This window comes from Chiloscyllium punctatum, chromosome 42 (genome assembly GCF_047496795.1).
Source record: "Chiloscyllium punctatum isolate Juve2018m chromosome 42, sChiPun1.3, whole genome shotgun sequence".
NCBI classification, from domain to species: Eukaryota; Metazoa; Chordata; class Chondrichthyes; order Orectolobiformes; family Hemiscylliidae; genus Chiloscyllium; species Chiloscyllium punctatum.
The window spans coordinates 3,053,759-3,070,129 of NC_092780.1; the positions used below are offsets into that span (position 1 = coordinate 3,053,759).

The 16,371-nt window shown below is 44.1% G+C and overlaps 1 protein-coding gene across 2 annotated transcripts in view; it reads left to right on the forward strand.

Annotated features, from left to right (window-relative positions):
• LOC140465641 (peptidyl-prolyl cis-trans isomerase FKBP10-like) overlaps positions 1 to 16,371 on the forward strand; it is a 33,709-nt gene that overhangs the window by 12,625 nt on the left and 4,713 nt on the right. The window contains exons 5-7 of one of the 2 annotated variants that reach the window (XM_072561206.1): positions 1,475 to 1,663; positions 10,398 to 10,547; positions 15,322 to 15,511. In XM_072561206.1, the coding sequence (XP_072417307.1) occupies positions 1,475 to 1,663; positions 10,398 to 10,547; positions 15,322 to 15,511 (529 nt within the window). The remainder of the gene's footprint in view (positions 1 to 1,474; positions 1,664 to 10,397; positions 10,548 to 15,321; positions 15,512 to 16,371) is intronic. The other variant, XM_072561207.1, reaches the window with a different exon arrangement.

Genomic DNA, 16,371 nt, shown 5'->3' on the forward strand with positions numbered 1-16,371 from the left:
GAATGGGAGGCTTGGGGGTGGGGGCGTTGGAGCAGTTGAGACCATTCAGCCCCTTGGAATCATTTCCCTATGCACTTTGATCAAGGCTACACTGTATCTTAGCTCCATCTGTCAACCTTGACTCTATTATCCTTAACGCTTTAACCCAATGAAATTCTTGAACCTAATTGCTCATTCTGGCTGGTGACAGAATAGATGGACCCACAGCCAGGGTTTCACTCTGCCCATCCTCCAGATCTGTGGTGGTACTGAATGGGAAGGAAGTTTGTATTTGTGATGCTTCTCCTGGACATCGGTCATCAGCTCATCAATGTTACAGGATGTAGGAGAGGCTGCAGGCAGCTTTACTCTCTCGCTCCCTGTATATCCATCTCTTGTGTGTTCTCTGCCACTCCCTGACAAACACAAACCCATTGACATGCTGTTTCTGCCATCTGTCTCCATCTCCTGTTAAAACAGCTCCTGCTCCTGAGGCAATATGTCTTTGCAATCTGGAATGATAATGATTGCAGGAGACAACCCAGGGGGACGGGTCTGGACTGGTTCCTGACAGTCTGACACACATACAGATGCAGTTAGCCAGGACCCAGTCACATTTCATACCCCGGGAGTTAACATTTGGCTGGCAATTTCTTTATTTATTTACCAAGGTGCCATTTCACCACCAGGGGATTTCAATAAACTTGTGATTGAAGATGACAATCACAGCCTCCCCCCAGCCCACAAAAATCATGATTCCAGGGAGAACAAAATCGTTTTTAAATTGATAGGAACTGAAAGAAGCAAGCCCCTCTGTGTAGGACAGTGCTGAGGTCGAGGGTTACAGTGCTGAGGTTCAGGGTCACAGTGCAGGGCCCTGGAGGTCCCTGTGGTAAGGAAGGTGAAGGTAATCTGGGAAACCATAAGACCCTAAGACATAGGAGTGGAAGTAAGGCCATTCGGCCCATTGAGTCCACTCCGCCATTCAATCATGGCTGATAGGCATTTCAACTCCACTTATCCGCATTCTCCCCATAGCCCTTAATTCCTCGAGACACAAACGGTGGTCACTTAACATCAAGCTTTGACTATGAAAGGTTTGAAATCCAGGGAAAAGCTGATTTGGTGTAAGAAATAACAACAGTTTTTGTTTTTATCGTGACCATGTTGGAGAGCTGTGTGTTTGGGGACAAAGGATTTTGATGAACAAGATTTTGATAACAGGATTGAATTAAAGACAATGTTTTGTTTGCCTAAGCTATTCTCTTGCCCCAGTTGGGCCTGAGCTTTCCGGGGTTTGGGGAATTGTTTTAATTCCATTTTCTGAAATCGAAGAGTGATAATTAGCTTCCCATCTGCTTCCGGACAGCGAGGGAGACGCCTACAGTGTGTACACATTGTTCGTAATGATATTTGGCACAGGGTCTGAATATTTATCACCAGAATATATGTCTCCCAGTGGTTTAACTCTGCCTGGTTCTTGCTGCTCTCTCAGTAGGCAGTGATATTCCCCCACAGGCCAGTCTGGTATTCGATATCCTGCTACTGGATCTGCACAACCCGAATGACACTGTCTCCGTAGAGAAGCTGGTCAGCCCAGATTCCTGCACTCGCCAAATCGAGACTGGAGACTTCATCCGCTATCACTACAACGGCAGCCTGTTGGATGGAACCTTCTTTGACTCTAGGTAGGCTCTCAAACGTCACACTGACATTTGAATGATGACCATTTTTTGTTGTACGTTCGAACTGGTAACCATGCAGGCAAGCAGATTTTTCCAATGCACCAACTCCCCTCCCTAACCAAATCTTCAAGAACTGACTATTCCATGTGGTAAATACAAGACCACTTAAAGCCAAGGACAAGAGACAAACATGTCCAAATACTGACCCAGCTATGTCTGGGTGGCCATGACAAGGGATTTCCGTTAAGACTCATCGGATCGCACACTCTTCCCCCTCTCACTGCAGAAGGAGTGCAATGGAGTGCATCAGCCTGATTCCTGGGGCAGTGAGATGGTTCTGTGAGAACAGGTTGAGGAGACCCAGTCTGTAGTATAGAAGAATGAGAGCAATCACTTAGAAAACCTACAAAATCCATAAAGGGCAGGGCAGGCTCGATATGGAAAGGGTGTTTCCCCTGGGCTGGGGGAGGTGGATCCAGAACTGGGGGGTTAGAATATAGAACATAGAAAAATACAGTGCAGTACAGGCCCTTCGGCCCTCGATGTTGTGCCGATCCAAGCCCACCTAACCTACACTAGCCCACTATCCTCCATATGCCTATCCAATGCCCGTTTAAATGCCCATAAAGAGGGAGAGTCCACCACTGCTACTGGCAGGGCATTCCATGAACTCACGACTCGCTGAGTAAAGAATCTACCCCTAACATCTGTCCTATACCTACCACCCCTTAATTTAAAGCTATGCCCCCTCGTAATAGCTGACTCCATACGTGGAAAAAGGTTCTCATGGTCAACCCTATCTAACCCCCTAATCATCTTGTACACCTCTATCAAATCTCCCCTAAACCACCTTTTCTCCAATGAAAACAGCCCCAAGTGCCTCAGCCTTTCCTCATACGATCTTCCTACCATACCAGGCAACATCCTGGTAAACCTCCTCTGCACCCGTTCCAGTGCCTCCACATCCTTCCTATAGTATGGCGACCAAAACTGCACACAATACTCCAGATGAGGCCGCACCAGAGTCTTATACAACTGCAACATGACCTCAGGACTCCGGAACTCAATTCTTCTACCAATAAAAGCCAGTACGTCATATGCCTTCTTCACTGCACTATTTACCTAGGTGGCAACTTTCAGAGATCTGTGTACATGGACACCAAGATCCCTCTGCTCATCCACACTACCAAGTATCCGACCATTAGCCCAGTACCCCATCTTTTTGTTACTCATACCAAAGTGAATCACCTCACACTTACCCACATTGAACTCCATTTGCCACCTGTTTGCCCAGCTCTGCAACTTATCTATATCCCGCTGTAACCTGCCATATCCTTGCTCACTGTCAACAACTCCACCGACTTTCGTATCATCCGCAAACTTGCTCACCCAACCTTCTAGCCCCTCCTCCAGGTCATTTATAAAAATGACAAACAGCAATGGTCCCAAAACAGATCCTTGTGGAACACCGCTAGTAACTGCACTCCAAGATGAACCTTTACCATCAACTACTACCCTCTGTCTCCTTCCAGCCAGCCAATTCATAATCCAAACCTCCAACTCACCCTCAATGCCATATCTCTGTATTTTTTGCAGTAGCCTACCATGGGGAACCTTATCAAACGCCTTACTAAAATCCATATACACCACATCTACCGCTTTCCCCTCATCTACCTCCTTAGTCACCTTCTCAAAGAATTCAATAAGGTTTGTGAGGCACGATCTGCCCTTCACAAAACCATGCTGACTATCCTTGATCACATTATTCCTATCCAGATGTTCATAAATCCTATCCCTTACAATTCTCTCTAAGACTTTGCCCACAACAGAAGTGAGACTCACCGGCCTATAGTTACTAGGGTTATCCCTACTCCCCTTCTTGAACAAGGGAACCACATTTGCTATCCTCCAGTCTTCTGGCACTATTCCTGTAGACAACGAGGACATAAAAATCAAGGCCAATGGCTCTGCAATCTCCTCCCTTGCTTCCCACAGAATCCTAGGATAAATGCCATCAGGCCCAGGGGACTTATCTATTTTTACCCTTTCCAGAATTTCCAACACCTCTTCCCTACATACCTCAAAGCCGTCCATTCTAATTAATTGTGACTCAGTATTCACATCAGCAACAATGTCCTGTTCCTGAGTGAATACTGACGAAAAGTATTCATTCAGTGTCTCTCCAATCTCTTCAGCCTCCACACGCAACTTCCCACTACTATCCTTGACTGGACCTATTCCTACCCTAGTCATTCTTTTTATTCCTGACATACCTATAGAAAGCCTTTGGGTTTTCCCTAATCCTACCAACTAAGGACCTTTCATGTCTCCTCCTTGCTGCTCTTAGCTCTCTCTTCAGATCCTTCCTGGCTACCTTATAACTCTCAATCGCCCCAATTGAACCTTCACGCCTCATCTTTACATAGGCCGCCCTCTTCCCTTTAACAAGGGATTCCAATTCCTTATTAAACCATGGCTCCCTCACACGACCCTTTCCTCCCTGCCTGACAGGTACATACTTATCAAGGACACTCAATAGTTGCTCCTTGAACAAGCTCCACATATCATTTGTGCCCTTCCCTTGAAGCCTACTTTTCCAAGCCACGCATCCTGAGTCGTGCCTCACTGCATCATAATTTCCCTGCCCCCAGCTATAATTCTTACCCTGCAGTGCACACTTATCCCTCTCCATCACTAGAGTAAATGTCACCGAGTTGTGGTCACTGTCCCCAAAGTGCTCACTTAAGTGGGGCATAGTCTCAGCTGTTTATGACTGAGGTGAGGAACTCAGAAGGGGATGAATCTTTGAAATTCTCTACCCCAGAGGCTGTAGAACCTCGGTCATTGATTAAGTTCAAAACAGAGGTTGCTAGATTTGTAATTAATGATGGCATTGATGCTAGGTGATAGCATAGGAATATGGTTTTGAGGTGGTTGATTGGCCATGATCTCGAATGGTGGTGCAGGCTTGAGGAGCTGAATGACCAACTCCCATTCCTGTATTCCCATGGCACTCCAATGTTAGAGGCTTCACTGTTTCAATGAAATTTAAAACCAGGCAATGTTTTCCTCCTTGGGTAGATGTTTGAGATTCCATGGCATTGCTTTGAAGAAGAGCAGAAGCTCTCCATGATGTCCTGACCAATATTCATCCCTCAACCAACATCACTTTAACTCCCATCTTTATTGTATTTGTGTGTGTGGGATCTTGCTGCATGTGACTGATTGCACATTCTCTTCATCTGAGCAGTATTTGATTTCTAAAAGTGCTTCATGTGTTGGAAAGGACTTTTGTAGATGGCCTCAGTTCATGAAAACCATGTACAAATGGAAGTCTTTCTTTTATGTTCTACTGTGGATCAATGATGCCTGAATCCCTTAGCCCCAAGAAATAAACAGTGATGCACTCAGGGATTAATCCTCATCATGAACCTTGTTCTAAATGATAATGCCAGTGGTCACCTGCATTGGGCAGTAGCAAGATGGGACAGTCTGTGGGAGAGCTTTCTTTCATTCTTCATCCTGACCTTAAAGTATGGGAAAGTCACAGTTAGGGGTCAACACCTCTAAAGGGGCTTTTGTACTCTGAATAACCAATGCTTGCATTTTATTTGCTTCCCCTGAAGTGTAAGAGGACATTTCATCACTATATCAAGAAAATGTTTGTTAGATTGTGGAGTGCTTTCTTATTTTTAAATTTATTCTTGGGATGTGGGTATTGCTGGCTGGGTCAGCATTTATTGCCCTCCCTGGTTGTCTTTGAGAAGGTGGGGGTGAGCTGCCTTCTTGAACCGCTGCAGTCCATGTGCTGTAGGTAGACCCACAATGCCCTTAGGGAGGGAATTCCAGGATTCTGACCCAGCGACAGTGAAGGAATGGCGATATATTTCCAAATCAGGATGGTGAATGGCTGGGAGGGCAATTTGCAGGGGGTGATGTTCCCGTGTATATCCTGTCTTGTCCTTCTAGATGGAAATGGTCATAGGTTTGGAAGGTGCTGTCTGAGGATCTTTGGTGAATTTCTGCAGTTCATCTTGTAGATAGTACACAATGCTGCTATTGAACATCAGTGGTGGAGGGAGTGGATGCTTATGGTGTGATGGTTTGTTCTACTTTGTCCTGGATGGTGTCAAGCTTCTTGAGTGTTGTTGGAGTAGCCCCCATCCAGGCAAGTGGGGAGTATTCCATCACACTCCTGACCTGTGCCTTGTAGATGGTGGTTTTGCTATGGGGAGTTAGGAGTTGAGTTATTTGTCATAGTGTTCCTAACTTCTGACCTGCTTTTATAGCCACTGTGTTGACATGGTAAGTCCAGTTGAGTTTCTGGTCAATGATAACCCCCAGGACGTTGATAGTGGGGGATTCAGTGATTGTAACCCCATTGAATGTCAAGGGGCAGTGGTTAGATTGTCTCTTGTTGGTGATGGTCAGAGGTTGGTATCTGTGTGGTGCAAATGTTACTTGCCACTTGTCAGCCCAAGCCTGGAAATTGTCCAGAACGTGTTGCATTTGGACACACTGTTTCAATATCATCCCTAAAGGATATTATTGAACCAGGTGGGTTTCCTGACTATCGACAATGGTTTTGTGGTCATCAATAGATTCTTAATTCCAGATATTTTTCACTGAATTCAAATTCCACCATCTGCTTTGGGGATTTTAAATCTGGGTCCTGAAAACCTTAGCTGAGTTTCTGAATTAATAGTCTAGTGACATACCTCTAGGACCTGCATTGCTAAAGAAGCTATTTAGTGTGTGGTCAGCAATCGCCTCATTTCTCTCTGAAAGTCACTCTGACAGGATGTTGTAGAAAGAATCTAACTCCAAGAGGAGTTTAAAATAATTCAGTTTTCACTGAAGAGGAAGGTGTCAATATTGGTAGCTTAGTGCTCTCCACCAGAGTAACCAAAAAACCCTCTTCACCATCTTGCACAAGTCAGGAGTGTGATGGAATACGCCCCACTTGCCTGGATGGGGGCAGCTCCAACAACACTCAAGAAATGCAACACTATTTGGGATAAGGCAGATGTTTGATGAGCACCACATCCACAAATGTCTACTCCCTTCTGGATGTAGGTTTGCTCGCTGAGCTGGAAGTTTCATTTCCAGACGTTTCGTCACCCTACTAGGTAACATCTTCAGTGGGCCTCAGGTAAAGCACTGCTGCTGATTCCGGCTTTCTATTTATATGTTTGGGTTTATTTACCCAAATATATAAATAGAAAGCAGAAATTGTCAGCATTGCTTTGCCCGAGGCCCACTGAAGATGTTACCTAGTAGGGTGACGAAACGTCTGGAAATGAAACTTCCAGCTCAGCGAGCAAACCTACATCCAAAGCCTCAAACTGAGCTACAAAACTTCTCAAAACTCTTAATCTACTCCCTTCACCAACATCCACCATCTACAAGATGCTCTGCAGAAATTCTCCAAGGTTCCTTAGACAGCATTTTCCTAACCCACAAACACTTCCATCTAGAAGGACAAGGGCTGAAGATACATGGGAACACCACCCTCTGTAAATTCCCTCCGAGCCACTCATCCTGAGTTGGAAATATATCACAGTTCCTTCACTGTCACTGAGACAAAATCCTGGAATTCCCTCCTAAGGGCACTATGGGTCTACCTACAGCACATGGACTGCAGCTGTTCAAGAAGATAGCTTCACCCCCACCTTCTCAAGGGGGTAACTAAGGACAGGCAATGAATGCTGACCCAGCCAGCAATGCTTTATTCATAAGAAATATATTTAACAAATCTGTATTCTGTGGCTTAGCAGTGCTTTTCTAGAAGGTTTGCACCTTCTGTAGCTGTGAAATGAACTAATCTCTCAAATTCCATCATGACCTCTCCCCAATCAGTCATCCTCTGCATTTTTTGCCAATGACTAACAACATTAACAAAGAAAATTGCTTGATGGGACTTGCTGTTTATTCTCTCCAAAGAGCAGGCCTGTGCTGACATCTCCACTTCAAAATTTACAGCACACCTTACAGGTGTTACTCCTCAATGAACTTGCATTTCCAGAGACCGCATGTCCAATAGAATTGACCACATTCTTGTAGCGATGTTTTGTTAAGGGATGAAATTGCCTGAATGATTTCTCTAAATACTGTGCTGCTCCCCTGAAGGTAACTTTCCAGCAATAACAACTTAGATTTCAGTAGCATCTTTTAATAGAGTTAAACCTGTGTAAAAATAAACACTTCTTAGGAGCATAGTCCAATAGACATCTGACACGAGCCAGTTAAAGAGCTTTTTTCCAAGATGTATGTTGAACAAGAACAGAGAGATGGAAAAGTTTATCAAGGGAATTTGAGAACTGGGGGCCCAGGCAGCTGAAGGCATCAGCACCAAAGGCAGAAGAATTAAAATGGGATACACAAGAAGAAGGGATTGGGAGATTGCTGAGATCTCAGGACAGGACTGAAGAGATTTACAGGATGAGAATTAAAAATTAAAGCATTAGGTCACAAAGTGATTTAACAACCAATCATTTTCTGTGATATGTAGTCACTGCCATAATGTAGAAAATGCAGGGCTATTTTGTGCACAGCAAGATCCCACAACAAGTGGTTAAATCATTCGTTTTCATGATGATGCGGGATGAATATTTGTGCAGGACTCCCTCGCTCTTCCGATATCACCACAGCACCTTTTACATGCGACCTGGGAAGGGTAGTCTGGGCTCTGTTTTATCCCTACCAAAGGATAGCACCCTGACAGTGACAGTGTCACTCTCACTCAGTACTGACACCAAATGGACCGTATGTTCAGGTGTCTGACCCTCAGTGGTCTGATGTGGAGATAGGTATGCTACCCACTGAGCCATGATTGGTTACCTGGTCAGAATTTGGTTGATCTCAGCACTGCCCGGCCGGGTCTGAAGGAAAGCAAACATTGCAGACTTGTGAGTATTTGGATCACAGTAATTACTGCTCTACTGGGTCAGAGATGGCATAAAGACATTGCTGTTCTCTCAATTCAATACTCAATCACTTTGAAGTAAAGAGAACCCATGCACACATGTATCTGTAACTCGCAACCAGCTACTGGTTCTACTATACCTGGGGAAGGAGTTCCTGGTCAGCGCTAGTCTTGATCCTGTCTTGTCCTGGAGGAAGAGACAAACATAACAAATTGCTGGAGAAACTCAGCAGGTCTGGCAGCATCTGTGGAGACAGAATCAGGGAATCTCTCTCACTCTCTCACTCTATCTATCTCTCTCTCTCTCTCTATTTCAAGAAGAGTCACATGAAGCATTGACTCTGCTTTCTCCCACAGATGCTACCACACTTGCTGAGCTTCTACAGTAATTTCTGTTGTTGTTTTAGATTTCCAACATCTGCAGTATTTTGCTTTATGTAAGTGACAAACGTAGTCTGACTCTGCCTGGCAATGATGTTACTGCATTCTGATCAATCAGAGTGGAATGTAGACTGATTCTGCTTCCTTAGCCATTAGTTAGTGATTGAACGGCATTCAAATAGAGTCCTGAAGGTTTTCACCCTCTTAATATTGGATATGCTTCTTATAGGAACAGGCCCAGTGGCCTGAGGAACTCAGCCATGATCTTTCTTAAAATCAACATTTTAATCCTTTGAGTGACCCGTTCCAAATACTTCCTACAAAAGAGAAAATCTTGCTGGAATTTTTAATGTTTAGAATTTGAGGAATGAAATTTACACACTAATTCACCATCAAGATCCAGTTTGAGCTAATAATGGCGTTGCTATGTCTGGTGTGTGAGTATGTTCACACACAGGCTTAAAGGGTAAAACTTCCGTTCACGCAGGTCTCTGCAAGATTCCGGCCCTGATGGAACATTGACCTTTCACCTTTGCATTCCCAGGAGCTTATGTGCAGTCTGTCACTGAATGGTGAGTTCACGGGCCTCCGAGGCAGTGAGCTGGAAACCTCCCGCTTGGTCTGTAACACCCCCTGGGAGCAGGTAGTGTGGTTTGGGTTTGAGTTTGTTTATTACAACTGGATCAGAGGGGGAGGGCAGCGAAGAGATTCTTATTTTGTGTGTGGGTATGGGTGTGTGTGGGTGTGTGTGGGTGTGGGGGTGTATGTGTGTCAGTATGAACCTTCTAAAACAGGGCATGGCCTGTGGCCAGGGGATAATTGGTTGGGCAGTAACAAGCTCTCAAGGCCTTCTCAGCAAAGAGGCAGCACAGTTCGATGGCACCCTGAAGGGTTCAGTCAACAGCAGTCACTTGGCCAGGAGTTTTGCAATCTAGTTCCCTGGTATCAGCCCTTGCTGGGATATAGGCCTGCCTGTAGGGACCCCTCTCCATGTGAAATACTGGGACACTGGCTGTTTATTGGATTTAAGACTCCCAGTCTGAATCTGGCCTAGCCTGAAGTCCCGTTGTTTCCATTTCTCTCAGGAGTGAAGGCCACCATATATTTTTTTCCCACCTTTGTGTCTCTATCATTGTGCTGGTTGAGATGAACAGCCTCTATAGTGTAGTGATCAAAACTATAACCTCCCTGGTCGTAGCAGAGTGGGCACCAAGTGTTTCACCAGGGGGGAACTACTGTAGATTTTGTTTGAGGTCACTATATAGCTCTTGGTCTGCTCTTCCCAGCGTTAGCTTTGTTTACAGCATAACCTCTAAGTGTAGCAGAAACTGATGCATCTTCATCATCTGGTGCCCAACATTGGAGGCTTTTACAGTTTCATTGTATTTTATGAAATGTTCAATATGTTTCTAAATTATGTTTTGAACCTAGTTACTCACGGAATCATACATACGACACCTATATTGGAATGGGTTATGTCATTTCTGGGCTAGACCAAGGTTTACTTGGAGCGTGTATGGGAGAGATACGTCGAGTTGTTATCCCCCCACACCTGGCTTATGGACAGGATGGTGTTGGTAAGAAATTTATTACAAGTCCATTCATGTTTGAGATTACAAGCAATGAAAGCTAAACTATTTTGACTTATTCAATCCATTGACAACTGGTATTGAAAACAATGGCAAATCCTTCATGGGTTCTTTCCCCTTCTTGTAATTTCCTTTAGCCCTCCAGGCCTCTATGATACCATCGGTGTTCATCCAACCTTGATCTCCTGTCCATTCCCAACACCCTCTAACTCCACCTTCCTTCACCTCCCGATTGGCTGCCTTACCTTCAGCTCCCTGACCCATAGGCTCTGGTACTCCAGCCCTCGCCCTTTTCATCTCTTGACTTCTCCCTTTTCAAAAAAATGTTTACTCAAATCTCTGATTCTTCTTGTGGCATCTGTCCTCGTATCTCCTTGTGTAGGTCTGTTGGTGATTAACACCAATGTGAATCATCACTAATGGTAATATCTAGGTATAAGTTACTGTTGTACAAAAGCTACAACTGAACAAAACTCCAGAAAAAGAGCGCAAATATGGGTACAGTTAATGCTTAAAAGACATTTGGATCAGTTCATGAATAAGAAATGTTTGGAGGGATATGGGCCAAGCACAGGCAGGTGGGACTAGTTTAGCTTTTGGGTTATGGTCTGTATGGACTGGTTGGACTAGAGGGTCTCTTCCCATGTTGAATGGCTCTATAACTTGTTACTGTTTCATCTGATTCTCAAGTCAATATGTTCCCTTTTGAGGGGAGCTGTTGATTCAGAGGAACTTTCACTTATAAGTAGCTGAGACAAATTTAGCATGTTCTCTCCAGCCCCCACCTTCGCTTAAAGGGACTGTGGTGCTTGTGGCCAATGGTATTACCATATGAAATGAATCATTTGCACATGTGAAATAGCTCCCCCTCCTGGTTTGATGTTCATTGATTTTTGATTCTGCATCTAAGACTTCCCTTTTGGATATGTTAAAGTCATCTGGAAGGTTTTTGCTGTTGATGTAGAGGCAACACATTTAATTTTCCTATTGGTTGAGTCCCATCAGTATTTCTGGCTGTTTCAGTGCTGTGAGACTCTATGACTATGGGAGAAAGTTTCCTCCTTTCTCACTGTGATTAAATTGATGCAAATTTGAGACCTCTAGGGGTGGTGCAAACTCTTTGAAACATTTGCATTTTTGACATGTTGTGGGATCCCATAATGTGGGATCAAGTAGAACTTTAAGACTCAAATCATTTACTATTAACTTTGTACTTATAGCAGCTTCTCAGCTGAAAGCTCACAGGGTAGAAAATAGCTGTGTGCTGTGGCTGGTGTAATTGGGTATGTGCAGATGCCAGCACATTGTGTGGAGAGCACATTCTCTGGAAAGGACAGGGCAAGAGCTAACAACTGAATATTGGAATCAAACCTCAGATATCCAGGAACAGTATCACAGATGTTCAGCAAATTTTGGACAATAAAGATAAAGAAGTCACCTCCAACTGTGATCCAGTGATAATGGAGTGTGGACAAATCACAAAGTTCAATCTGTAACAGAGAATCTCCAGCAGACCCAGGGCCGAAGAGGAGGAAAGTCCTAGTGATGGAGTGATCTGAGAATGGGAGATCACCCCCTCCCACATCCCCTGCTCCACTCAGCACTATCTGTTCCAGCTGAGCACAATCCCCTCACTGTATGTCATATCCTGTACAGTCATAGAGTCATACAGCACAGAAACAGATAATTCAGTCTAACTTGTCCACGCCAATCAGATATCCCAATCTGATAAGGCCCATTTGCTAGTATTTGGCCTATCTCTCTTTAACCCCTTCCTAATCATATAACAATCCAAATGTCTTTTTAAATGTTGTAATTGTATCAGACTCCACCACTTCCTCTGGCAGGTCATTCCATACACGTACCACCCTCTGCATGAAAAAGTTACCCCTCGGGTCCTTTTTAAATCTTTCCCCTCTCATCTTAAAACACCTTGCCTATTCACCCTATCCATGCCCCTATGACCTTTTATAAACCTCTATAAGATCACCCTTCAACCTGCAATGCTCCGGGAAAATACTTCAGCCTATTCAGCCTCACCCTATAATTCAAATCCTCCAGTGCTGGCAACATGCTTGTAAATCTTTTCTGCACACTCTCAAGTTTTACAACATCCTTCCGATAGAAGAGCAACTAGAACAGTATGCAATATTCCAAAGGTGGCCTCACCAATGTCCTGTACAGCCACAATATGACATCCAGCTCCTATGGTCAAATGTTTTGACCGATGAAGGAAAGCATTCCAAATGCCTCCTTTACTATTCTGTCTGCCTGCAACTCTGCTTTCAAGGAACTATGAACCTGGACCTCAAGGTCTCTTTGTTCAGCAATAAGCCCTATCATTTACTGTCCAAGTCTTTCCCTGATTTGAGGAGAAAGTGAGGACTGCAGATGCTGGAGATCAGAGCTAAAAAGCCCTTCCTGAAGAAGGGCTTATGCCCGAAATGTCGATTCTCCTGTTCCTTGGATGCTGCCTGACCTGCTGTGCTTGCCCTGACTTGCCTTACCAAATTGCAGCACCTCACACATACCTAAATTAAACTCCACCTACTGCTTCTCAGTCCATTGTCCCATCTGATCAAGGTCTCTCTGAGATACTCATCTTTGCTGTCCACTACATCACCAATTTTAGTGTCATCTGCAACTTACTAACCATACTTCCTGTAATCACATCCAAATAATTCATATAAATGAGAAAAGGCTGTGAATTCAGCTCCAATACTTGAGTCACACACAGGCCTCCAATTCAGAAAAAACAACACTCTACCATTGCCTTGTGTCTCCTACCTTCAGGCCAATTCTGTGTCCAATTGGCTAGCTCCCTCAGATCCCATCTGACCTAACCTTACTGACAGGCTACCAGATGGAATCTTGTCAGACTCCGATAATTCATCCTAAACAGTGACACTTCCATCAAAATTTGCTGTACAGGGAATAAAATATTATCTCCTTCAACTGTTTCTCAAGTGACTGTCCTTCATAACTTGAATATATCCAATCTGAATTTTTTTTTCATCAAGGTTAACATCTAACTTTTTCCTTTTTTTACAAATTCATTCATGGGATATAAGTATTGCTGGCTGGGCTCAGCCTTTGCTGTCATTGAGAAGGTGGTGGCCTTTTGAATTTCTGCAGTCCCCTTGGTAGAGATGCACTCTCAATGCCCTTAAGGAGGGAATTCCAGGATTCTGATCTAGCAACACTGAAGGAATGGTGATATATTTCCAAGTCAGGATGGTGAATAGTTCGGAGGGGAACTTGCAGGGGATGATGTGCCATCAGTCAGAGAGAAGGTGCTGTTAAAGGAATCTCAGTGAGTTGTTGCAGTGCATCTTGTAGATATAGATCTTACAAATGGATTCCCTGGCTTTACTGTTCTAGGCAAGGTCAAATCATTTGTCACTCTACATTATCTAGTCCCTTTTTGAAGCCTAAAACAGCATTCAAATCACCTCTGAACCCCTCTTCCAGTAAGGATATACCTAGTTTATAAACTTGTTCCCCATAATGTAGTCCTATCTGATAGAAGATTTTTGAGTAAAGGGGCTGACAAAATCTCAGTGACTGAGCCTACTGACAATGTGAGTTACTGAGCCAAATACAATGGAAAGGTGTCCATTTCCATCTTAGTTTCTGCGAGGTGTGTTGAGCAAGTAGTTGAAAAAGAGAGCTCTCTTGGCCTCACCCTGGGGTAGATGCTTGAAGGACTGACCATAAATCTCATTTGCATGTTTATTTCCAAAAATTGAGAAGCCAACTGACTTTCACAGGAAGAGTGACTCCCAATGTTAATTCTGAGCTCAATCCCAACAATATTTGGTTCATGCAGCTCAGTATTGCATTGAGTGGTGCCCCCCTCAATAGGCATCCCAGGAGTTGCTGTATATCTTTGGTGATGGAAGAGTAACACAGTGGTATTTCAAAGGGAGGAAGAGATCATCCTGGCAATAGTTATCTCTCAAGATCACTATAGTAGATCATCGGATCACCAGACTGATTCCTAGCATAGCAGGACTGATGCATGCAGAGAGACTGGATCAGTTTGGACTATATTCAGTGGAGTTTAGAACAATATTAATGTGAGAGGGTATGGGTTTGGAAGGAATCTTACAGAAACCTATCAATGTCTAGCAGGCATAGACAGGGTAAATGCAGGAAGGCTGTTCCTGATGACGGAGTCCTGAACCAGAGGGCCACAGACTGAGGGTATGGGGTAGGCTGAGGTTTAGGAGCTGAGGTTTAGGACTGAGATAAAGAAAAAAATGTCTTCATCCAGGGAGTGAGGAGCCTGTGGAATTCTCAGCTACAGAAAGCAGTTGAGGCCAAAATATGGTTTGTTCTCAAGAAGGAGTTAGATACAGTTCTTGGAGCTGAAGACATCAAAGAGCATGGGAAGAAAGTGAGAACAGAGTTTTGTGTTGGATGAAAAACCATGATCATATTGAATGGCAAGGCAGGCTTGATGGGCTGAATGGCCTACCTCATTAACTATGTTTCTATTTATCTTATTGTTATCTGTGGAAGCTTACTGTGTACAAATTGGCTGCTGCTTTCTTGCATTACAACAGCGACTACACTTGTAGAAAGGACTTGTCTGACTGCAAAGTGCTTTGGAATATCTCCCAGCTCCACCTCACACCCCTCCCCAGCACCTTCCTTTCTCAAATCCTTCCTGTCTCAGTGCTATATCTGGATACAAATGTTGCTCCTGTATGTAAAATGCTCTTGAGCCATCATGGCCTGACTGGATTTTTATCTGCAGCCAATAAGATTCCGCCTTCCGCTGTGCTGGTCTTCGATGTTCACATCATCGATTTTCACAATCCAAAGGACAGAGTGCAAATCCGACCTTACTTCAAGCCAGATGCCTGTAACAGGACATCGCAGATCAATGACTACGTGACTTATCACTACAATGCTTCCCTCGTGGATGGTACCCAACTCTACACCTCGTACGTTATTCAGCTTTTTTACCAAACTAGGTCTCACTGTCCATTGTGTTATTGAGATAGAGATGAACATTCCAATCCAGGGGCCACTTGTGCTAATCTAAGGTAGAACCCTAAAGAGTACAGAGGATGCATATTCTTGCCACAGTCTGTGGAAATCAGATCCTCACGTGAGTATTTGACCATAGTGGCAGGTCTGAGCCAGAGGTGCTGGATTCAACCCCCCAGGCACCGAATATAGGTTGCCACCTGAATGCAGTAAGAAGTGTTACACTGTCAGAGGTGTTGTCTTTTGGATAGGAACTTATACTGATGCCTCATTTGTCCCACATAATGATAATCTCACATTTGAGAGAGCACAGAGACTATTTGGAAGAGTCTAGTCAGCAACTATCCCTTCAGTATCATCAAAACGGCCAGCTTATTGGATCTTGTTGTGTCTGAGTTATTTGCCATCTTTAATTCTACACCTAAAAATAATTTCATTTATTGTCAAGTGCCTTGCAAAGTCTTGAAAGTGCTATATAAACATATAAATATAAATGTTTCTTGCCTCTTCCCAACTGAAAGGAAAAATATCTGACGACCTTCCAAATTAAAAATGCAAATCCATCGGCTCTGGAATGATCCCTCTGTACTCGTAAAGAGCCAGAAGCCAGAATGTAGGCGACACATTCAATGAGTTTAGAATGACAAGAATTGGACAGGGCACTCATCCATTTTTTTTATTCACTTGTGGGATATGAGCAACACTGGCTGGGCCAAGCATTTATTGCCCGTCCCTCGTTGCCCTTGAGAAGGTGGGGGTGAGCTGCCTTCTTGATCCACTGCAGTCCATGTGCTGTAGGTAGACCCACAATGCT